General features: G+C 37.8%; 2 protein-coding genes across 3 annotated transcripts in view; both read right to left on the reverse strand.

Annotated features, from left to right (window-relative positions):
* abtb2b (ankyrin repeat and BTB (POZ) domain containing 2b) overlaps positions 1-16245 on the reverse strand; it is a 67350-nt gene extending 51105 nt beyond the window's left edge. The window contains exon 1 of the mRNA XM_028449757.1: positions 14834-16245. Within this exon, the coding sequence (XP_028305558.1) occupies positions 14834-15722 (889 nt within the window). The 5' untranslated portion in view covers positions 15723-16245. The remainder of the gene's footprint in view (positions 1-14833) is intronic.
* Positions 16246-22584: 6339 nt separating this feature from the next.
* b4galnt4a (beta-1,4-N-acetyl-galactosaminyl transferase 4a) overlaps positions 22585-25128 on the reverse strand; it is a 186656-nt gene continuing 184112 nt past the window's right edge. For both annotated transcript variants that reach the window (XM_028450362.1, XM_028450363.1), the window contains exon 20: positions 22585-24928. In XM_028450362.1, the coding sequence (XP_028306163.1) occupies positions 24814-24928 (115 nt within the window). In that variant the 3' untranslated portion in view covers positions 22585-24813. The remainder of the gene's footprint in view (positions 24929-25128) is intronic.

Consider the following 25128-nt stretch of genomic DNA (forward strand, 5'->3'; position numbering starts at 1 on the left):
CTTACGGTAACATGGTTCCAGTCTAATTCTGCTGTGTGTGCTGTGGCTTTTTCATTTACCACATGCCTATAGGACAGACCTTGACCCAACAAGTGATGTTTACTTACAACGATATCATGGAAAAATGGCAAGACGTTTCAACAATCTAACTGTTGAGGAATCTGGGTGTGGTTGCACTTGCAAAAATAAAAGAGATAGGTCAATATTAAATGGCAGGAAGCAGAGACTACGATTATGTGGGCAGTGAATGAACCACTACAATGGTTGAAAGAATGTAGTGAGTTTAATGGAAATGTATTAAAGCTGGGTCCATATGCTTTGGTTCCAATTCCATTGTATCACGACACTTGGTTGCGGATACGATACTGTATATATGGCGATTCTACATGTTTTGTGATTCAATCATAGCAATTACTGCAATCTCAATTTCCTTACTTACCACATTGAAAAACAAAAGTTGAATCACACACTTCTAGAAGAAATATATATATATGAGTCATAAGAAAAAAAAAAAAAATGTACATCACAAGTCAGTCACATTTATTTCAACTGCACTACACTACATTTAGTGTTAAAGAAGCATAGGGCAGGATGTATAAATTAGACTCCATAGTGACACGACGGTGGTTAGTGTAACTGCAGCCATCAGCCAAGTCACCGTGGGAACGCGCATCAAATGTTTATCAATGAAGCTGATACTGTGGACAGAGGATGGACACCCGACCGATCCCTGAAAAGACCCGACGTCACCGGACGGGTCGGGTTCACACAGATATTTAGAACTGGTGGTCGGGTTTGGTCACATAGTATCGTTTGCGCTGCAGGCTGAAGTGAGTGCTGTAGCATCCACAGCTGATGAGAGCTGTGATCCACAGGGCAAGGAGAATGGAGCAGAGGACATTGAAACATTCCTTTTACTGCACAATAACATGGGTTATCTCTATCTTTGATACATGGGTTATGTTGATAGATCCGATGGGTCTCTTGCGTGTCTCTTGTTTGTGTTTCACTTCCTCTTACCGTGCGCTGATCTGATGTTGACATTAACAATTGTTTGTCAATAAAATCGGTGCTTACCACTAAAACAACATACATTTCTTTGAGAACAAAAAATTAGTTATTCACTGTCGGGTCGGACTCGGATGAGAAAATGCAGCTCGATCCGCACTCTAACTGTGACACGGTTATTTATTTTCTCACCGTTCATTGACTGTTTACTACCTGTGCACATGCCTCTGCATACATCTGTGGAACCAAACAGTAGTTTAGTCCACTGTGTTTGTCATCTTTCAGTCTCCAAGCCGTCTTCTTCTCATTCTTTTTTTTATTTCCGGGTTATTGGGACGCCTCTCCAAGCCGTCCAGAACGCGCACCAGCGTCATTTAGCGTCATTTACTGCTGTTCGTACCCGTAACAGCAGTAAAAAATGTATCACACAATCTGTTCAAGGCAATAGGTAGAAATACAGTATGTGTGGACTCAATCTCTCTGGTTTAGAGCGCTTCATCAACCATTAGCATTAAAAAAAAACTTAAAATGAATGTTTTTTCTCAAATCCTGCCCTATGTTCCTTTAACCAATTATGACATACAGTATGAAATGACTAAAAAAAGATTTAAAAAAAGATTATGAGAAAAAATATTGACTTTTAAACTTGTCAATGAGAAAAAACTTAGAAATAAATGGTGAATCAATATTTTTTCTTACCCTTAAAATGTAGGTATTTATTAATTCATTCAACAATATGAAGGATAAACTTTCTAGTTACTTTAAAATATTTAATCGATCTATTTGTTTTGACTGTTGGCAAAATATGGAAAAAGGAGGGAATGTGGTTACAGCACACTGCAGGCTGTATAAACACATTTTATACTGAACTCAATGTATTTACATGATTTAGTGCAATGTTTAGACAGAAATTATACAATCAAACAATGTGAGATTAAAAAGCTCTTCAGACCTTTTGAGCCACAATGTTTACACATTGGTGTCGACAAATTGGGAGGGTGGTGCGATTTAAAAGAGAATTCAGCAAACACAATCATACTCATTTGTAAAACTATAAATGCAACAAAATCGAAATTGTGAGTTTTAATTTAAAAGCTATATCTTAGTGGGTTAATGCCTGAACAGCTAAACAGAATATTGTTGTTGCCTCCCAGTCAATGAGCGCTAGGAAACCTTGATGACGCAAAACTCAAGCTTACACACAACAACCCAACATAACAACAAATATAAGCATTGCAGTCTAGTTCAAAGCTACAGATACCATCAGAGTCTGAGGACACAAGCAAGAGATGTGAGATCCTGTTCAAGAAGATCAAAGGGTAAACATGCTGAAAGCAAAGCAAAGTCAAACGCTGTGATGGCCTACTTTCAGTCTATCATACACCTAATAGTCCAACTGGCTTTATGCTACTCTGATTAAATTATAATGTTTGAAGATGGTTTTTCTCCTTAAATGAATTACAGTTTATAATGTTAAAACATGCTGCACAAACAACGCAATCAAAACTCTTGATGACTTACAAGAGTGAGGCACATAATAAAAAAATATGTTCATCTGCACGATACCCTCGACAGCAGTGGTTCCCAAAGCACACCAAAGGACAAGTACAAATCTGAAGGCACACCTATTGTGTAAAATAGCCTTTATCTCTCATATTGTGTACAATATTTTTAAATGTGCATAATTATTTATTAATGCCAAATAAAATGTGACAAAGACAACTATATTACTCGTGAAATATTAATTAATGAAATACTAAGTAGTTGTATATTGCAATATGTATGTTGCAATATGTTGCCTCGGCATACCGTTTAGGAACCACTGCTCTAGTTGTTTTAGTATGCAAAGGAAATATTTCTAAAACCAGTTTGCATTCTCGTTAGAACCTGTAAATTATTTCATACATTTCCTTTATGAATGATTTTAAAGCAAATTTTAAAAGACTAATGAATCTAACAAACATGTTTTTGGTAATTGAATGAATATGGAAGCTAGAAATGTCACTTTGGCACAGCTCCTTTGTGACAGATTGGTCTGAATATTTTGTAAATGCTCTACAGTAGAGATGCAATCCACTTTACACAGAGATCTATGTGCATTTGGTAAATGGACCTTTGTATGGTGTTGTTAGTTTTTTTTTTTAAATGAGAGAACTTTCATTTCCACTGTAATATATTTGAGCTTCACCCCTCGGCCAACGAACACAGTAGATTGGTTGTGCTGGACAAAGTGGTCCCTGATAATAACACAAGAAGCTCCCTATTTCAGTTTGTTTACAAAAAGTTAAAAAGAAGGAAAAAAGGCTCAGTTTTAGCTTGGCCACAGAAAAAGCCTTTAAATGAGCACTGCCTTTGGCACACATAGAGAGGAACACAGACAAACCCTCTCAGATGCAGAGATGTAATTGGCTAAGTTACACTCCAACAGCAAGAGCTTATTATCATCATCAAACATGTTGCCACTTCAATCATGTTACAATCTAGAGCCAGACTTGTAGCCCTAATTACTGGACCTTTTTATCTCTTTTTTCAGAAAAAATGTCATAATATCTCTGATCACCCATGAAAGTAGTTTTATATTAGACTAGCTTTGTTTTTGTTAATCTCTGTTAAACATGAAAATAAAATAAATGATCAGGGATTGATTTTGATGTTAATCAAAGGGATTCTTTGCCGTAGATTAAAAGAGCTATTCATAGTTTACAGGATGCAAAGATTTGTGAACCTGAACAACCTTTTGTAAAGCAAGGCTGAGCTAAACTAATTATCCAGGAAGAACAGCCTAATTACGCTGGTGGACTGTCTTTTGCTAACTTTATTATAAAAACAGTCTTTGATTTAAAACTAAAATGAAGCGTGTTCCTGAAAGAGACGCACTGAAATTAGTTTCATATGCCTGAATAAAGACTATTCTTTCTTTTTGAAATTGAGAACCTTGTAATATAAGTTTGTTGGTTATACTTTTGCCATAATTACAACATAGTGTTTTGGACTGATTGTAGAGAAGCCACCTTACAGGACCTTTCATTTTTCCCATTGGTTATGTTGTTTTACAAGCTACACTCCAAATGTATTTCACTCATAAATAAAATATATAGCACTGTGTTATAAAGACAATATATATAGGAACAACAGTAACCTCTGTTAGTTTTAACAGAGCTGCAGAAAATGAAAGTGGGGTTATTTATTACTTTGAAGGTGTTTGCATGGGCACCCCACAAACGTGCTGAATAATAATAATAATAATAATAATAATAATAATAATAATAATAATAATAATAATAATAATAATAATAATAATGGCTTGGATTTATATAGCGCTTTCTTTGAGGAGACTCAAAGCACGTTACAGAAACCATTATTCATTCACACCAGTCACTCACACAGTCAGTGGAGGTAAGCTACAATGTAGCCACAGCTGCCCTGGGGCAGACTGACAGAGGCGTGGCTGCCATTTTGCGCCTACGGCCCCTCTGACCACCACCAACATACATGCACAATTCATACTCACTCATACAAGGCAATTGTAGGTAAAGTTCCTTGCCCAAGGACACAACGACAATGACTCGGTTAGAGCGGGATTTGAACCCCCAACCCTTCAGTCACTGGACAACCCACTCTACCACTGAGCCACGGTCACCCCAAAAATCAGGTTATTTTGATTTTGCGCAAGACTTGACTTCTGCCTCTGTGCTAAAGTTGCAACCCCTTATAGTGTGTGCTAATGTCCCAAAATATATATGTGAGTATTTAGTCCATGTCATATTTATAGCCATTTCATTAGGTAAACTAAATTGACAATTCCGTATCTTTGCACACCAATTTACTGTGTAACATTGTGTGTAAATGCGTGATACATTTTCCCAAAACATGCATGTTAAGGTATATTTTGAGTGGAAATGTAATTTCTGCTTGATTTGGTTTTTAGAAATGAAAAAACAGAAAATATTAATAACAATATTGCAGTTTCTGTTATAGGAAGTGAGTTCCGTTTATTTATCCGTCTGTTTTCTACCATCAGAGAAAATCAGAGCACCTACATAACAATATCGCTTGAAAAAAAAGGTTGATAAAAAGTCATGCAGAGAGCTTGCAGGAAACTCACTAACTGGAGCTTTTTCCATGGTGAAGGGGGAGGGGACGCATTTAGTTTTTGACCTTTGACATCTCTAATTATGACAAAGTCAGTCACAGGTGTGCAGTTTCTAAATGTGGAAGAAGTCGTATCTGTTCTAAGAATTCAAGCATTTTCAAGTCGTGGATCTGCAAAGTAACTCGCTTGACAAAATCTTAATGTTAATATTCCATGACAAATTATTTTTGTCTTCTAATCTGAGTAAGCATTTTTTTTTTTTTTTTTGGTGTTTTTTTATATACTGCTTGTTTTCAATATTTTATGTTGACATCAAATCTAAAAATAAAGTTTGGAGTCAAAGTCTCTGTCTGGCTGATGTGCCGTGGCTTGTTCCTCTTGAGTAACTGTCATCATCACTGTCTGCTTCCACCAAATCAAATCTTTACTGTAAACAGTCAGTGGTATGACACATGATTCATGATGTGGTAATTCAGAAGAACACAGAAGGGGAACTCAAAAAGTCATTTGAAGGTTGCAACAGAGCTGCAGCGCACTGACAGCGTGATTAGTTTACGATCATACACATTTTTAAACCACTTTTTAAGGAACAGATGTTGACGGGAAATTACTGTATTGCAAAATGAGAAAAAGAATAATTTGATGTTCCACATTTGCGTTACCCTTTTTCTCGCTTTCCCGACAATAGTCTTGTTGCTACATAAAAAACACGTGGCCACAGATGAGCACATTCAAAACATGTGAGACCTCAGTGGATCGGTGTTTTTACAGCTGGACCAGACAAGAAGCTAGAACAAACAGTGAAAATGGGCTGTCACAATGTATATATAGTGGTACACGTGCCTTACACACAACACTTACACACAAAGATCAATGTAGCACCCTGTGAAGGATTAACCAAGATCCACTAAAGCCTTTGACTTATGCTCCTAATTCCTAAAACACTGGCCTGTGAATACTGTTAAACTTTCCCCCCCTGTAGGTTTTCACAAGAATAAGAAAACACATTTTTTTATTTACAGCTTGCATAAAAGACCATTAGCCTCATGACTTTTCATCACAATGTTGGGATCCTCGTATTCTTCTGCAAAACTTGCATAAAATCCAGATTTCTGGAGCAGGGAGTGTATTTTCATTCAGCTGGTTTCTCCATCTGTGTGACCACAGCACTGGGCTGCACGCCCTGCATCTCTCTGCCCTACTGTTCCCACGCCTCTTTCTGGGCTAAATACATATCTAAGGAAGTCCAGAGCAGCAAATCATATGCTCTGCATGTGCACCCTAAACCCAATACTTCAAGCGTTGTTTCTGTCTTTTAGCTTGAATATGAATACTTACATTACATTAAATCAGTTACAACATAGTCATAAGATACAGGTTCAGCTGATACCTTTTTAGTTCATTAATTACAGTATATGTAATCCATACATCTATGTAATTAACTGATGAACTAAAATAAATAAAATTCAATAAAACGTTTAAAGCTGCTTGACCTGATAACTGACGTTTCTGGTGTTTTTACAGATTGAAAGTTGTGCCAAAACAATGGCGGATATGATATTGTGGCTTTTTACGGAAACACACAAAATTGCGGAGTGACGTCACATCTTAGGGAACACCATAAACAAACCAGAACAAAAATGGCATCAAGCAAATAACTTTTTTCCATGTCTGGTGAAGAAACAAAAGAAATCCCAGTGGGAATGAAGTAAAAGCACTTCTTGCCTCGGCACCTGCTTTGCATTCTCCCACAATGCAATGCACAAAACTTTTCCAAAGTCCAACTTACATGACAGCATTTCAACCTTCCACATTTTGTTTGTGAGTAAATTCTCCCATATTTGAGAAAAAATACTGTTGAATTACAGCTTTAATATAAATAATGCATTGTTTAAAATAAATTATGAGAGCAAAAACATTCAATATATGTGCATGCATTAACACACAAAGACACAATAGATAGATAGTAGTTGTAAAAGCAATGCTGGAATCCCGAACTCCCAACCAGTCAGTTTCAGAACTGAAAACTTCTTCAAGTCCAGTTACCTTAACTATTTTACACAAGGGTTAGGGTGAAATTATGATATTAAACAACTTTTTTGCGACAGTATCCGCCAGATTGGAATAAACTGAGTCCAACATTTTGAAACTTGCACATTTCTTGGGAGATAATTTTAAGAAATGCACTGCAAACTCAAAACCAATTGGTTTAACATCCATTAATGCACCATTCATTAAGATCAATGTTGCATCGGCTACTTTTTACTTTCACTGTCCATTAGTAAGGCTGCTGCACTTCACTTTAAAATGCCCAACAGTACTGTCATTACACATTATACCAGGAAAAGCTGACTCAAGCTATTTCTTTGAGAGAAGAGATGAATGAGAGTTGTACTCCTCTCGTCTATAGTAACATTGTGCTGAGTTCAACCAGAGCTGTGGCACCATTTAAACACATACAAAGCAGACCAAATTGCTCTCAGAGTCTCTATGCACTTGAAAGTGCACGGGTGTGTTTGCGCATGAGTAATGAATGAGATCCTGGCACATCACTGCCAGGCTCCTCTAATGCACTCCCTGTAGACCAGAAGAAATAAACAGATAAAGATGGAGTGGATGTGAATTCAGTGGCAAAGTAAAAGAACAAGACCCAAAAAGCCAGACTGAGCATGTGAGGTTGAAGGAAGGAGGGAGTTTTCAGTTTTGTTTTTGGAGCTGCACAAGTAAGTCATTTCTGACTTAAAGAGTTCCAGATGTGAGCGAACCCCTGAGAAACGAGTCAGAAAAACAGAGAGAAATCAACCGAGAGGGAGGAGTTTCATTAGACATGATCAGGAGTCTACCCACCTATTCTGGTTCAACAAAAAAAAAAAAATCTACTTTTTGCCTCAGGGGTGAAGAGGAGGGGGTGGGGGGGGGGTGTGGGGGGGTCATCTGTGCATGAGGTTTGCTAAAAGCCCCTTTCAGGGTGTGGGGTGTCAGGTGGTGAGGTGGTAGAGGACAAGTGGCTTCCACAGCCGGTCTCAGGCCTATAAAAAGCTAAGGGTGGTCAGAATAATGGTGTGTTGTTATTACATATACATACACCGGTCTTTCTCCAAACCAATAAATGGACTCACCATAATGGTAGAGTCCAAACCAAACAATAATACATCTGGTTGAATAATGGGACAAAAGCTTCTATTTTGGTAAGTTTGCTTTGAATGAGGTTCCAAACCAAATACGTGGTTTCTTTGAACTGTACACTTGTTTTTAACACCTGAAGTAACGGTGATGAAGAACAGACTGCATAGAACTTAAGAACTTAGTGATGATATTTAGAGCCTCTGATTTTCCGTAATCGTGGAAAATGGAGAGAAAAGATGGAATATGTTCTATATCTTTATTTAAAATTGGGCCTCAAACATGTCATGGAAATTTTCAACATGCAATTTTTGGGGCAATATTACAAATTTAAACAGGATTTTTTTTTTACCGCAAAAACAATAATTGGAGAACACTTGACAAAAAATTGCAGCGCTTCATCCAAAGTGTTCATCACAAGCGGTTTAGATTATTATGAATGCATTCAAATCTGAAAAAGCTGCAGCACAAAGACAGGTTGAGGAACTGGTGATAATTTTGCCTTGTGACACGTCACAGCAGAAGCTTCCACAATCATACGGCTGGCAAGGTTTTGTGCAAAATGTGAATGATTCGCCAGTTGGTGGTCATTAAAGGTTTCAACAATAATGTCAACTTCGCCCAGCCAATAGGCTTCGACTGCCTGGAGCGGGCCACTGTCAATCAAAGTGAATGTGCGTGCAGTTACCCATTCCCTGATTGCCAACGTATAAAGCTTCTACTTAATAAGAAAAGAAAAGTCTGGGTACAAAGCTTGTGGATAAACGTCTTCGTGACTGCAACAGAATTTATCTTGGAGCTGCTTTTCAAAGGTGGAGAGACTTGCTGCTTTTAAAAGGATTCCGAACGGAACAGGATTTGGCGACATTTCTCATGGACAGGTAACAAACATGTTTTAATCAAATGGCACTCTAACAATAAATGTGTAGTTTGTGTAGTTATTTTTGTTATGTTTCGCAATGCAAGTGCCCAAACGTAGAGGCGTATCTTCTGGTAGATTGGCAGAGGCAGGGGAGGAAGTAGAGCTGGACATTGAGATGTTCTCTCAGAAACTCAGCTTTAAACAGGTGGCTGAGGCTCTAGCAGTGTGTCTAATGTTGCTATTGCAACATAATCTTGTGTGCTTTCAGTGCAACCATCCAGAGTTGGAAAATCATTCAGAAGTATAAAACAGGGGGGCAGGCCCTGACAGAACTGTCAACTTGGCCACGCCCAAGAAGAACTCAGAAGGACACATCTAAGCGATCAGCAGACACCTCTGAGGAAGACTGACAGCTGGCAGTCGAAACATGTCAGGAGATCAAAGTAACATATTTATTTAAAAAAGAAGACTAAATGAACTTTCTGTAAATAAATATAAAACAGTAGTTGACTCTATTACACTATTTAGCAGGTTTGTTTTGAATTGGGGACATTTAATATATAGCCAGTAACGTCATCTCAACTGGTAAAGGTGATAAAATCGTTTAATGTGACACGGAGGAAAGGTGGAAATGGGTAAGCCCTGGAGCCCTGATTTCTGCCCTGTAATGTCTTAACTCAGATCACTACAGAGCCTTGTAATTGCATCCCTGTTTGCTTCCATCGCCAGTTATTTTCTCTCTCCCTCTTTTTGGCTAATGTTCACTTGTGTGCATGCATCCCCAGCATTTGTTTTCACTCCCTCTATGTTAAGCTGGGCTGTGCAATCACACAACAAAGAGCCATTGTGCAGCAGTAAAAAAGCTGTGCTCCAGAGAGCTGGTAGTGGGCCATCACACAAAGGCTGGGTACATTGTCCCAACACAAGCTCATGAATTGACTCAACACTGCATGGGCTGCCAAGCACAGTGGTAGAGGGAATGCTATGAATACACTTGGGTTTAGCTGAAAACGAAGCTGATTGTGGATGAATGTGAGGGCGGAGAAAACAAAAGGACAAGGAGTCGGATGCACAGCTGGAACTGGAAGAGGAAGAGGAAGGTGTGCAGGCTAAACTGTGTGCAGAGAGTTAGAAAGAATCTGTCCAGAGGTTGAAGAAGAGCAACGTAGAACTGGAAGAAAGTAGTGATGCACCGAATTTCCTTACTTTTCTCGCCGAAATAAGACGACCGGAACAGGATGTTGTAAAGACATCGCAGTCAGCGCTCGCTTGTCTGGAAACGGATCAACTTGCCCACGGAGTCGCAGTATTTCAATACATCTGAGCAATAAAAGGTTTTCTGAGCAGAGTTGACGCGGCACGGAAGTGTGTTTTATGTTTCTGTGTCACGTCCACACTGTAGTTACATGTCACTCTCGGTCAACACGGACGACACGGCAACCTGACGCTTTCAAAACCCGGTTTCAGTTTGTCAGAGATCCTCTTTATTACATCACGACTGTGCTTGGTCCGTGTTATAAAGATCATTATTTGGATGGGATTTAAGCAGCGCGAACAAGAAATGATGCACGCCACAATCAAAGCACACAGCGCCCACAGCACTGTTAAAATTATAGAAAATATTTCATCTGATTCTCTTCCAGCAGCTCAGTCACTTATAGGTCTGTAAAATATTATTGAATGTATGAGTGGGGTCACGCTAAACATTTTTATTTTTTTATTTTATATTACGCATTGTTGGAATGTCAGTGCTTTCATATTTATAATTGACTTTTTGTTTGAAGAATTAATATAAATGTTTACAATTGCAATGTTTTAATTTTAGTAAGGTTAGTACACGTTTATACAAAATAATTGCAAAATAATTTATTTCATTTTCGGCCAAAATTTTTCATTTCAGTGCATCCCTAGTAGAAACAGATGATTTCTGAACGATTGAACCTTACACAGCATGTGATTGAAAGGTTAAGTCAGCACAGACGGTTGAGTCAACAGAAAAAGCCCCTGCTTGGAGACCCAATGATCTCTCTATCTAAAGTCAGCTGCAAAACCATGAATAACGTGAGCTTTCAGTGTTAGTGCTCAGCTGTGTGATGAAAGTAAAGCTATAATAGCTAGTGCTGTCAATAGATTAAAAATATAGTGCGATTAATTAATTATGCTATCTGATTAATTCATCGAATTACTCTCTTTTTAATCTCACCTAACAATTGTTGAGAAACGCCCTCAACTGGAAGTATTTTCATTTAAATTACATTATTGTGGCTGATCAAAAGACTGATATATAACAAAGTGGCTTTATAGACCCCTTAATGGAGGCAAAAACAGGAAACGCCGCTGGCTAAAGCATAGATATATATAAACACTAGATGACGCATGCAGGATTCCCCAGCGTAGCTCAACGGCGGCCATCTTACTGCAGACAACTGACGTTCTGACATTCTGACGCGCTTTAAGGTAGCTGATGGAAGGTGAGTGATCAGCTTAAACAAAAATACCCATAACTTGATGAAATATTGATGAATATACAAACAGTTTGCCTCATTACAAACCTTATCATACGTAGGTATGACATAGGATGCTTGTCCATGTTGAAATTGTTGCTTGCCGTTTGAAAATTGGTTGAAAATTGAGCAAGTTAGAGTTATTTAAATAGTACATGCACCATTGACATCAATGTAATGGGCGGGGCCAGTGTCTGAGGTCAGATGGCCGCCACGTTGCTACGTAGCTCCCCATTGTCTAACGTGAGTAAGTCATCTAGTGTTTATATATATCTATGGTGGTGTTTGCCCCATAGATATACATATATATATATATATATATATACATATATGCGCACCTGAGCACTACCAAAAAAAATAATAATAATTTTTTGTTTATTTTTGTTTTCAAAGTGACTGGACACATGTTTTATTTGTTGGATTATGTTAGGGGTAGGGTTAGGATTAGGTTAGGGTTTTAATGTCAGTACGGAGGTAAACTCAGTACGTGACACAGAGAACGCGTGCAATGGAAAAAAGTTCTGCGCTGTTTGCGGTGCAAGAAAACAGAAGTGATTAATGCGATTCATTTTTTTGGTGCCCTATTCTTTCCTGTAATTAATTAATCACAATTAACGCATTAATGTGACAGCCCTAATTAAAACACCACATCACAAATATCTTCATGCAAAACTTGTCAGGCAAAAAATGTATTCTTTGTTCATATCAGATGCACATGCACTGCTATTTTTTTTCCTTTTCTGTCCTGTCCAATAATCGACACATCTGTCAGAGGCTCAAGCACAAAGAGCAGCTATTGTATCCTGCAGGAACCCACACTTCACCTTTTCCATACACGTGGTGGACTGTGAGGGAGTGGAAAGTTGTCACCAGCACTCAAAACGGATACAAAAAAATGAGTGTGGAGGAGCAAGTTTCACAAGCCTACATCACTATACAACAAAATATGTGCAATGCATATAGAGTAGGCTGGATGACTTCCCCAGAGGGAGTGGTTCATAGATCTTGACATGTCTGTTATGTGTTTCAGTGACTTTTCCTTTTTCTTCTTCTTTTACGAGCTGAATGTGGTAAATGCTGGTCTATTTACAACTCATTTTAGTTCAGCAGCCCAATACGGAGCGCCTTAATCTGAATTAGGCTGCAGATTTTAGACGGGAAAACAAGCATTTTTAACCTTAATGTTCCCTCGTTTGCACTTCCTCTTATAAATGATAAATACAGTATGTAAGGCACTGACAATATCCAATCAATGAGTGAGAGATATCATCAGTCCCTGCAGGATCTTCACTAAAATTTTCAAGATTTTATGACTAATTTGTAGGAATGTAACGATCCACTCAACTCCTGATACGATTCGATTCACGATACTGCGTTCACGATACGATTCTCTCACGATTTACTTTACAAAATGGGACTGTGGACAAATGATGATTGAAAAATATTCCTTTAAAATACTGTACTATTTTGATTTTAGTTTTCATTGTCAAAAGAATCCCTTGATAAACTATTCAAAACAATGCAATTTAACTAAAAATAAATATTGAATTAAATAAATAAAGGAATAATACAAATGAAGAAGAAGCCTATTAATTTAAATTCTGGTTCTATAATAAACAATGCAAAGCTACATAATAGTTCTTTTTCTTTTTAAAAGTGCAACTGAAAATGTATTTTGTGCCTTAACAATTGGACTTAAAAAAAAAAAAAAAAACAGTCATTTTACTGTATTTACGTCAAATATTTGTTTAGACCAGCAGAGGGCGCTGGTAACCCAGTGGTCGGTTGGGATGCAGATATTCATGCAGTGAAGAAGAGATGATATGCTAGCAGACAGAGCTATTAGAAAAACGTGACTTTTACAGATATTCACGTAATACTACAGATATTCTTTCGGTGCTAAAGGGGTAAGGAATCATTTATGAACATGTTTAAAAGTAGAAGGCGGCCAGAGAGAAAGTATTAGCAGACTCCGCCCGCCGCCTACACTTCTCTGCTGGTTAAAAAAAGTACTGCGATACAATTTTCAGAAAATCAACATCAACCGTGATACCTATGACTCGATTTTTAACTGCCTTACGATTAATTGTTACATCCCTGCTAATTTGCATTTAATTTAGAAAAATGTGAGAAAATTGAAGCACAGTATAGGATTTGGGAAAAACTGACTTATTTTAGCAATTAACTGAAAAGAAAGGACCTCCATCATGTAATATAAGCATGAGAAAACGCAAAGCACAGGCAAATGTTGTGGAGTTTCATCAAATTTGTGTATTTGGAGGGACTGAGATAGATATTTCTGAACTAGTACACAATTATTCATGTTTTCTGAGTCATTTTTACTCTCTCGAGGGTTAAACTGGATGCTCCAAAGAGCCAGATTTGGCTCCTGGGCCTTAGGTTTGACACATGTTGTCTAATGGATGTTGTGTTATCCTTTAGTGCAGGGTGTCAAACTCGTTTTAGTTCAGGCCTCAGGGCCAAATACGAACAGTTTGATCTCAAGTGTCACAGATTTTAGGCGCGAAAATTAGTAATTCAACATTACTGTGCCCTAGTTTGCTCTTCCACATTGAAATAAAATATAAAGTATGTAAGGCATCAAATATCCAAGCTATAAGAGACAGATATCAACCCCTGCACAACCTTCACTTTAAAGTTCTTTGATTTTGTGACTGTTTACTCAATGATTCTTACTTTCCCCTATGGGAGCTGAATTGGATGCTCTCAAGCTGGGGTTCTCAACCTATTTTCATCACTTTTTCTTGCCATATTTTTGCTCCTTTTAATAGATTTTTGCTACATTACTCCCATTTCTGCCACTTCATGCATCAGATTCAAATGCCTTTTTCTGCACATTTTTTACATTATATCAAGACATATTTTTGGCACTTATAAACCCTTTATACCACTTTTAACACTTAATGTTGCATATGTTGACCCATTAATGTCACTTTGATCTATTGTCACCATATCTAATGCTTTTATTTGCCATTTTAAACTAATTGTTTCAATTTTGACACTTTGAACCCATTTTTTTCCCAATATTTCTGTCAGTTTTTGGCCACTCTAATTTGCAACTTTTCATCAGTTTCTGTGGTGTTTCAGATCCCATTTCACCACTTTTATTTTGGGGGTCACGGACTGAAAAGGTTGAGATGCAATGCACTAAAGGGCCAGATTTGGCCCCTGGGCCTTGAGTTTGACACTGGGTTTGTCATAATTAGATGGAAACGTTCTTACCATTGGCGTTCTTCCCACAGATCAGGTGCTCATAGTGTTGCAGGACTCCCCACAGCTCTGCGTCATTGTTCACCACTCCATCCACAGCCTCTGCGGTCACCTGTGTGACCCCTGACCCAGGATCGGGCCCTGGAGGACCCTTCTCGGCCATCAGCACCCTCGCTCCTATCTCCTCCACCAGGGCTTCGATGCACGACGTTAAGCATATCGCCGCGTACTCGTGGATGCGCACGGAGATGCGCGTGTCCACCATCCAGCGGAAGAAGCGGCCCACGGAGAAGGAGAGGCCGCAGCGGGCGGACTTGCCCTTCCTCAGCAGCGCTCCGGCGCTCATGCTGTACATGGAGATGGCTCTGACCGTGGCGGAGACGCAGTGGTCGGCCAGGGCCCAGCTCAGCACCAGCCTCATGGCACTCTGCACCTCAAAGCGCGTGCACCGGCAGTGCATGACGCTGAGGCGCTGCGCCTCTCTGGAGATGCGGATCAGAGCCCTGCGGAGCAGCACGCACAGACGACGCACGGCCTCGGGGCTGAACACAGCAGCGGCTCCACATTTCACACTTTCACACACTTTACGCAAAACTTTGGCCACTTCCTCCTCAGTCCAGGGGAACTCCTCCAGCTCCGGGAGACGCGGACACTTGGAGAAGATGTCCTCTGGGTCTTCAGGGAGGACAGTGTTGACGGTGTCCCAGCTGTTGTTCCTGCTGTTCATGGAGCCTGAGTAGTACCACCAGTTCCCCCGGTGAGGGGCCGTTGTTGTGAAGGCCTGGGAGTTGGACTTGGAGGAGGACAGGCTCAGAGACTTACAGGAGTCTCCTGCTCCATAGCCAGAGTCCAGGGTCAGGTCCTCCAGAGTTTTCACATTAGCTTTGCTCAAACCAGCCATTATTGTCCCACAGAGAGTATGATGGAGCTGCAAAGCGTTTCCACGGTTTACCCGGAGGTCAATAAGGCTTATTACTCCCTGTAGAGCAGGATCAACTGGTTTTACGCAGCGCGACACTTTCCAGGCATGTTTGGGGTGTTGTTGTTAACAAAAGTTTAAATCAGCACAGAGAAACGCACACACTGCACAATATAAACACACTTCTGTGGTGAAATAAACACGAAGCAAAGCTGCGCGTGTTTCAGAGATGGGACAGTCCCATCCGAGTCTCAGCTCCGGGATTTAAACTTCACGTTCAGCGCGTCCACACACAGCCTCACACTGACAGCTACACACAGCCTCACACTGTGAGTGTTTAGAAACTCACGTCCATTCACTAAAACCAGTCCAATGTGTCCGTTCATGAGAGTTGAAGTCTCCGTTGTCCACGAACAGTTCTCCGTGGAAAAGTCCTTCTTCTTCTTCTTCTTCTTCTTCTTCTTCTCACGCGCTGGAGCTTCACGAGTAGCCTGTGACACAGATGTGGGAGGGGGCGGGACTTCCACAGAATCAGGAACCAATCAGAGCACTGGACACTTTTGCGCCTGCCAATCTTTTTTTCTTTTTCTTTTTTTTTTTCTTTTTTCTTGTAGGGACAGTACATATCAATGAACATTCAACAAATGTAAATATGTAAGATTATAGCCATAATTTCCATATGTTGCCCCTAGACAGGCTTAACAATAAAACAAGGCGAGACACAAAACGATAAACAAAGGGATTCCATACAGGACAAGGGACATCGGGGATCATAAAATACAGTATCTTTACATTTAAATAAAACACGGATCAGAACAACTGCACTATTAAGGGAATGGACAGGATGCTGTAGGGGAAAGAAAAGCAGTTCACTTCCACATACTCAGTTAAAGGAGTGCATGATCCAGAAAAAATCAAATAAAATACAAACATCTGAGATCAATCATCATTACATGAATGGAATTAATTGTATATATTTATAAAATATGGATTTAAGTTATTATAAATTAACATTATTGAGTTTCAATATTTTCTATCTAATGAAATAACTTATTTAAAGTGTTGCTGTGCATTGAAAATAACCCCAAGTTGCCTTTTTTTTAAAAAGAAAAAGAAAATCACTTAAAATGCCATAGTGCATTGCACATGGCCCTAGGGTGCATTGTAAAAATATTAGTTTAAATCAATTGTGGTCACAAGTCTGGGTTGATCTGAGCCACTCCTTTAAATGACTTTTAAAAGTGTTAAAGCTGTGGTAGGTAAACTGTTACACTGGACGCTGCCTGTGTAGGACAGGACGTTTTGACCAAAGGTAGTTTTTTCTCACAGGAACCTGACAGTCACCCCTGCTTATGGCGCTAGTGGTCCTCAAGGCAGATGTTCTGTATTTAATGTAGTTATTAAGAGGCGGTGCGGCCAACCCATGTAAGCTCTTATAAATAAGACTGACATTTTTCAATTTTATGAAACTTTCAAAGCTCAGTAGATTATACTTTGAAAGAATATTTCAATCGTGGCATGTAGATGCTTTTTTGTCTTGAATTTTCAAAGCTTTTTTTTTTATAAAGCCTCTCAATTGGTTTTAGAATTGTTACGCCTGTCAGAGACCAGCTGGTTATACAGTAGCTTACTGTACATGGGAAAGTATCATACAGTACAAAAACATCATAGCAGCTTGATCAGTCATTGACCTTCTTATTTGGCTAAAGTTCGACGCATTGTATTTAATTATTCTTGTTATAATTTAGACATAACTCTTGTAGATTCTAACAACACTCCTAAATATTTCAATTCCTTCACTAATTGCAATCCTTGAACTACACATTGGAGTGGGTAATATTGGAGGCCTTTTTAGCAAAAAACACCTACAGACAGTTTTCTGTGTATTTAACTGGAGACACGACCTGATTACTCTGAATGTGAGTTAGGGTTGATGTTAGAGTTTGAGCTGCTTCCTCAGATGTTTTTACACTTGTATAGATCACTGCATCGTCGGCGTATAGTTGGATGTCCACACCACTGCAAACATCTGGCAGATCATTAATGAAAAGTGAAAATAAGATGGGCCCCAGGATGGATCCTTGGGGGACCCCTAGTGGACAATCCAAACAAGAGGATCTCACTCCATTGTTTTCTGTTTGATAGATATGATGCCATCCATCTTAAGGCTTGTTCAGAAAAATTCAATTAAAAAATTTCAACTTTGACAGGTGTATGCTATGATTAACTACATCTAAAAAAAAAAACTGCTCATACATAATTATTTTTATCCAAACTACTTTTTTGGAAAATGTTGAGATGTGTTCCCATTTTCTGTTTGTTTTCAATGAAGTGACGTATGTCAATCATGTGATTGATCAATGTGTGAATAAAAAGAAGTGAGTGTGCCACGAGACGTGTGTGGTGATCACGAGAGAGAAATGACGTGTTTTGGTCACGATCTCGCTACGACAGAGAACCTGCAAACAGAAAACATTGTGGTGATGTGCATGGAATGCAAAGGAGTTTTGGCCATACATTAAATGTTCAGCCTTTGTTTTTCAACCCATTTCTCGAGGACCTTTGCAAACACTGGCAGTATGCTAATTGACTATAGTTATTCATGTTACTTTTATCACCTGCTTTAAAAATAGGGGTAACTGTGGCCACATTCTATGTATACGGTACAATGGAGTGCTTAACAGACAAATGAATTGAATGGGTAATTGGATATGCCAGGGTCATTTTATGAGTTTTAAAGAGATCAACGTCAAAACCATAATAATCTTTAGCTTTGGAGTTTTTCATGGTATTTAGGATCTTTACAACATCTGCTTCAGAAATTGGTTTTAATTTAAAAGTTTGACTGTTTGCTTCAGTGTCGTAGGATCTTTCTGGTGTTTGGAAACACGCGGCTTTCTCTTCAACAGAGCGTAGGAACGATGATAGTATAGCACAATCATTTCCACGAGAAGTTTATTAATATTCTGCCAGATCTGTTTTCCATTTCCATTGGCATTTTCCATAATATTAATGAAAAAAATGTGCTTTTGTTTTTTTGTTTTTCTACTGTGTGACTGTATGAATAAAAACAAGTTAAATATATATATATATATATATATATATATATATATATATATATATATATATATATATATATATATATATATATATATATAGATATATATATATATATATATATATATATATATATATATAGATATACTTGTTGTGTTTTCTTTTTTGCATAATCTAAAATTCATTTGAAGAAAATGGTGCAGATAATCATATATACTTTTTTTTATCCAAAGGGGAAATTGCTTTTTTTTTTTTAAATTTTTTTTTTTTACAGATGTTCCAGAAATATTTGGAATGAAAACAAAAAACCACTAAAACATAGAATAGAAAGAAATAAAAGATACATAATTAAATTACATACTGTTAATTAAATAGGAGTGACCGCCTCCAGGATAATATAATACAAATGTATAAGTATAATACAGATAAATGTAATACATAATCCAATATATTGCATTTCAGAAACACGGATTGTAACTTTAGTGCACAAATTGAACAAAATGTGTACTTTAAGAAGAACAGGGAAATAATAACAATACAATGTTGTTCTAATGACATTATAAGTAAGCAAAAAAAAAAAAAAAAAGTTAATTTCTGTGCTTTGAAAAACTAAAGTACCAATATCTGTTATTAGAGGTGTCCCTACCCACGGTTTAGGAATACAGCTTTTTGTGAAAACTAATATCAGTGCAATCTGAAAACAAATGAACTGCTTTTCCAAACCTTATATTCAAATTAAAACAGTCAAAGTCAAAGTTTACAAGTTGTGTGTGTGTGTGTGTGTGTGTGTGTGTGTGTGTGTGTGTGTGTGTGTGTGTGTGTGTGTGTGTGTGTGTGTGTGTGTGTGTGTGTGTGTGTATCCATGGATCTATAAAGGCTGTATTTTGGATTGTTACCTGCAAACAATCACCCAGACTCCAGGTGTTTCATGTTCCTGAGGGGATTTGGCTCATTGCCTCCTCGTGCAACCACCTGATTCACTAAAGTCTGTGATCATATAAGACAGAGATGAGCAACACTCGTCACAGTGGGGGCCACAAAAATGTGACTGTCTGATCAGAGGGCCACATTATCCACATTCATGTCAGCATATAGAATGATAAAAGTATAGAACAAAGGGTTTCTTTTTTTTTTCTATTTTTGTGGGTTTTAATTTGTTGCAATGCAGTCTGTTTTTGTTTGAGTTATTTTGTGTCTTTGGAGTGATTGTGTGTATTTTTCTTCCTGTTTTGTCATTTTGTGTAATTTTGTTGTGATGTGTGTTTTTAGAATAATTTTGCAAGTATTTCTCTTATTTTTTAAGTATTCGTTGTTGTTTTGTCTGTTTTTTGGAGTCATTTTGTTGTTATTTTGTGTGTTTTTAGAATTGTTTTGCAAAATCTTCTTTAAATTTGTGTGTTTTTTGAGTGACGTGTAATTATTTGTTGTTTATTTTGTAATTGTCTTCCAACTTGTATGTTTTTGGAGTCATGTTGTGTACTTTTGTTGTCATTCTGTGTGTTTTTGTGTTATTTTTGTGTATTCTTGTAGTCTGCTTGTTGTTTTGTTATGCATATTCTGTATTTTTGTGTGTGTTTTGGAGTAATTTTGTGTATGTTTTGCTGTTGTGTGTATTTTTATTTTCTAATTTTTTGGATAATTAATGTGTATTTTTAGTGTCGCTTTGTATAATTTCCCAGTTATTTTTGTTGTTTTTGTTGTTGTCTGGTAGTAAACTAGTGTATTTTTTTACTTTTGTCTGTGTTTTTATATCATTCTGTGGGTTTTTCAAGTCATGTTGTGCATTTACTTATTTTCATACAAAGCTTAAAGGTTTCTCATTGCTTTTTACAGTTGCCAAAAAGCCAGAAGTCGCCTTCAGAGAGAGTGAAATAACTAAATATACTGTTTATTTTTTCAATGCAGCCTATATGCACATTCATAAGTTCAGTCAAGGTAATGCATAAGAAGTCGGCTTTTGATTTCACAATCAAATCTGGGAAAATCCTCTTAGAATATGTCAGACTTTGGGATTATCACCTTGCCTTGTTTTGGATTCCATCTTAAGTAATAAAGCTGCTTTGGGTGAAATATAGCACACAGTCACAGGTACTTTATGCTGACACAGCTAGATTGGATAGGGAGAAACTAGACCACTGGGTTTAGAGCAGAAACCAGTATGTCTGAAAATATTGTGCAAAGGACACACGGGCATGTTTTTAAGGAAGAAGATACTTCATTTGGCCACACACACACACACACACACACACACACACACACACACACACACACACACACACACACACACACACACACACACACACACACACACACACACACACACACACACACACACACACACACACACACACACACACACACACACACACACACACACACACACACACACACACACACACACACACACACAGATTGATGAATCACTCTGTCTGGGGAACTTGTATCCAATAACCAGTTGGATTTGTACATTAAATCAGAGTTACTCTACAGGGAGGAGAGGAGATCACAGGGGGTTAACGCTTGCCTCATAGACCTCATGAAGCATTGGTGAGGACGACACTTACCTCATCATCTGTGTGTGTGTGTGACTTCCAGCACCCCTCCCAAACCTAAAGTGGGACACTCGAGGAGAACCAACAAGTCTGCCAATGATTAAACAAGGTCTGAAAACATGTCAGCTTTGTTGAAAGTTCATTTTTAGTTTACATTTAGTTTATTTTCCTTTAAGGAAAGAAAAAAACAACAACCAGTGACTATGTTGGAGGAAAACCATCCAGAATGAAGAAACTGGTGATGATGTGAACCACAGGAGGTGAAGCTTTAATGAGGTACCACAGTGATGGGCCACTTTTATCACCTCAGGGGCCACAAAAATCAGACTGTTCTGATCTGAGAGCCACATTATCAACATTCATGACAGCATTTAGAAAAATTATTGATTGGAGCATTAATACAGGAAATAACAAAGAGTTGGCATATTTATGTTGTTGTTTTGAAGGAAGTCATTGTGTGTATTTATGTTGTACATTTTTATATTTTCTACTCATTTTGTGTATTTTTCTTATACATAATGTTGTTTTGTGTGTTTTTGGAGTCATTTTGTGTATGTTTGCTGTTGTTTTGTGTACTTTGTAATGTATTTTTTTATATTTGTCAATTTGTGGGTTTTGGAAGTAATTTTGTGTATTTTTGTTGTCGTTTTGTGTGTTTTTTGGATAAAATCCAGATATTTTGGTTGTCTTATTAAGCAATTTCTAAAATTTTCTGTTTTTTGGGGGGGAATTTTGTGTTTATTTGCCGTTTGTGTATCCTTGTTGTCCTTTTTTGTATTTTCTGTCATTTAGTGTTTGTTTGCTGTTCTTTGTGTGTTCTCGTCCTTTTTAAAAAAATTTTTTGTCATTTTGTGCGTTTTTGGTCAAGTTTGAGGTAAAGAAATAGTCCTAGTTTAGTATTTATGGTTTCAGAGTTTGTTGAAAAGTTGGTAAAACTGTTATGTGGCATGGGAATACATCTTAAACAAGGAGTAATAGTTTTAAATAGCTTTTTTTATTTTATCATATTTTTTACTTGAACACACAATCTCTAAAACACCCCCTGCCTCGACATTTGTGCTTCAGTCCTTAATCCATTCAGGTTTTTTATTTAAAAAATAAAATAAAATAAAAAAAATAACGTCAGAACGGATGTAGTGACATCTTGTGGTGACAGCGAGAAGTGCAAGTAAAATTAGATTTTTTAAAAAAAAAAAAAAAAAATGTAATATTACGATGAAAAACAATTACAGTGATATTATTAGGACATAATCATAAAACTTTATTTGCAAAAAAAACCCAACAAATCCAAATAAAATAACAATACATTCTTAAAACCCTTTTCTCTACAAAACAATTTCACAGAAATTACCTTGGAATGTGTATTCCCATTTGTAATTTATATGTTTTTTCATTTATATAGTTGTATATTTAATCTGTCCTTTTATAAATAACCCCATGTCTTTTAATAAAGGATGTACAGTAGTATCCACCATTTTTTTTTTTTGTGAGGCAAAAAAAAAAAAAAAGGTTCATCGTGGGCATTTTTGACAATCATAGAGTCAATAACAGATCACATTACTTCTCAACCATAAATATGTCCAGCTTGAAGTCTTCCACTCACCCACTCACTATCAATCAAAGTATTTTGTTGCATAAACAGAAGCATTAATAGTAGCCCAAACATCCAGCCAAAAATAAGCTTGGTGAGATCCGGCTGAACCACAGCTGCCACTAAGCCTCCATCACGCCCTCCACGTGTTAAACGCCTGTATTCCACTTTACGCTTTACCATTAAACATCCTAGCGACAGCTTTATCAATTACAACATAAATCAAATGACACATTTATTATCGTACAAAGAGAACCACGTTTCCCTTTTTAAAGTGTAGCAGAATTTACAGTGAGATTACTTCTTCCTACTGATATATAGGATATTTGCATCTATTCCCGTCCTCTAAAGATATTAATTGGTTAAAAAACAAAAGAACTGCTTGCAGTCAAACCCTAATAAAGGCACACATTTGTGAAACAGCCACACCACGTCGCTTTGTGTGTAACAACCGTAGTCTACGTTATATACTGCAGTAGCTCACTATTTCCTCTTTCATTTAAATATGACAACTTTACAAAGGCTTAAAACAAATGATGGTCACTCTGAAATGTTCATTATTTTAAGCACCCATGAATCAGTTGAAGTTGAAGGAAACTGAAGATTTTGGAGTTTGAAACGCCAACAAGTTCAGTGTTTTTGAAGAAAATAAAAAGGAGACCCATGAATGTTAGCGCATCTTTCTGGATCAGCGTAACGTGTAAACCTCAACAGTAGATCAAAGTCAAAGGAAAAACAAAACATTTAATTCAATATTCTCGGTTCATAACTGACCAATCTTTATGGGATTTTACCCAGTTATGTTGGGTTAAGTTTTGTGTGAATCGGATCCGATTTGCATATTTCCTCACTTTTCTTTTGTTTTGTTTTGTTTTTAATGGGAGTTAATTTCTTCCAAATTAACTTTAAGATTTTGGAATTTGAAACGCCAACAAGTTCAGTGATTTTGAAGAAAAGAAAAGAAAAAGAAAGGAGAACCCCTGAATGTAAGTGCATCTTTCTGGATCAGCGTGAAGTGTAAACCTCAGGGGAAACATTTTCCTTTACCAATAGATAATAATGCCAGTGTGCTGATCTGAAAATAAATAATAGTTTTTTTCAGTAGACGTGTCGTCGGAATGGATAAAATAAGGAAACAAGTTTTAACGCAGCAGGCAGGAGAAGAACAGCTCTAGTAGTTATAAGGAGATGTTCAGCACCAGAGTCATTCTCCAACAGGTAGTGAGTCGTCGTTTTTTACTTTATTCTCTTAAAGTGACCGGGCCTAATTTGATCTGCACGGTCAACATTTGGACACACATTCTGTACGATTCTGGTGTGTGAGAAAAAAAAAAAAGATCTTAGGTTGTCTTCAGGTCTCCTTGTTAGAAAAAGACTGGTTACTCACACACTCCTATCGGTGCACACCTGATTGTACACACACACACACACACACACACACACACACACACACACACACACACACACACACACACACACACACACACACACACACACACACACACACACACACACACACACACACACACACACACACACACACACACACACACACACACACACACACACGGTAAGAACAGCTGCTTTTACAAGTCTGCTCTCAAACATTGCACCAACAAAGACAGAAGGAAGAAGAATAAAAAGAATTCCCATTCCTCTGTGCAGTAGTTCAGTCAGTGAGGCAAAGTGATAACTGGGATGAGCTGGGTTTGCCCTTTGATCCTTCAGTGAAACAACTACACAACAGATGGTTGGCGTCCCTGTGTTGGTGAAGGCAGCGTTCAGGCAGTGACTGAGCTCCCAGGCTCTGCCTCACACACAGGAGTTCTGCAGGTAGCTTCGACCATTCCTCCCCCCAAACATGGGCTGCTCTTTATCCCTTTGGGCTTTTCTTGTTCTGAGCATTCCACATTCCTCTTTTAGAGTGATAGTAGTGAAAGAAGTTCCTTAGACGTAGTCGCTCCACCTCCAAACCATTCTGAAGCACCCTATGAAAGCAGACCAACGAGGTTAAAAGGTGCACGGCTGAAATGGTGCGATGTGAAAGAAGAAAAAAAAAAAAAGAAGAAATTTGTGGATTTGATTAAAGATTATAATGGAAAAAATAAAATATGTATTTACTTGTTCATCATGAAGCCCATAAATCGGGCTAACTGGTAATTATTTTCAAGGTTATTACCTCCACCAA

The sequence above is a fragment of the Gouania willdenowi genome, chromosome 6, assembly GCF_900634775.1.
Source record: "Gouania willdenowi chromosome 6, fGouWil2.1, whole genome shotgun sequence".
In the NCBI taxonomy this organism is placed as follows: domain Eukaryota; kingdom Metazoa; phylum Chordata; class Actinopteri; order Blenniiformes; family Gobiesocidae; genus Gouania; species Gouania willdenowi.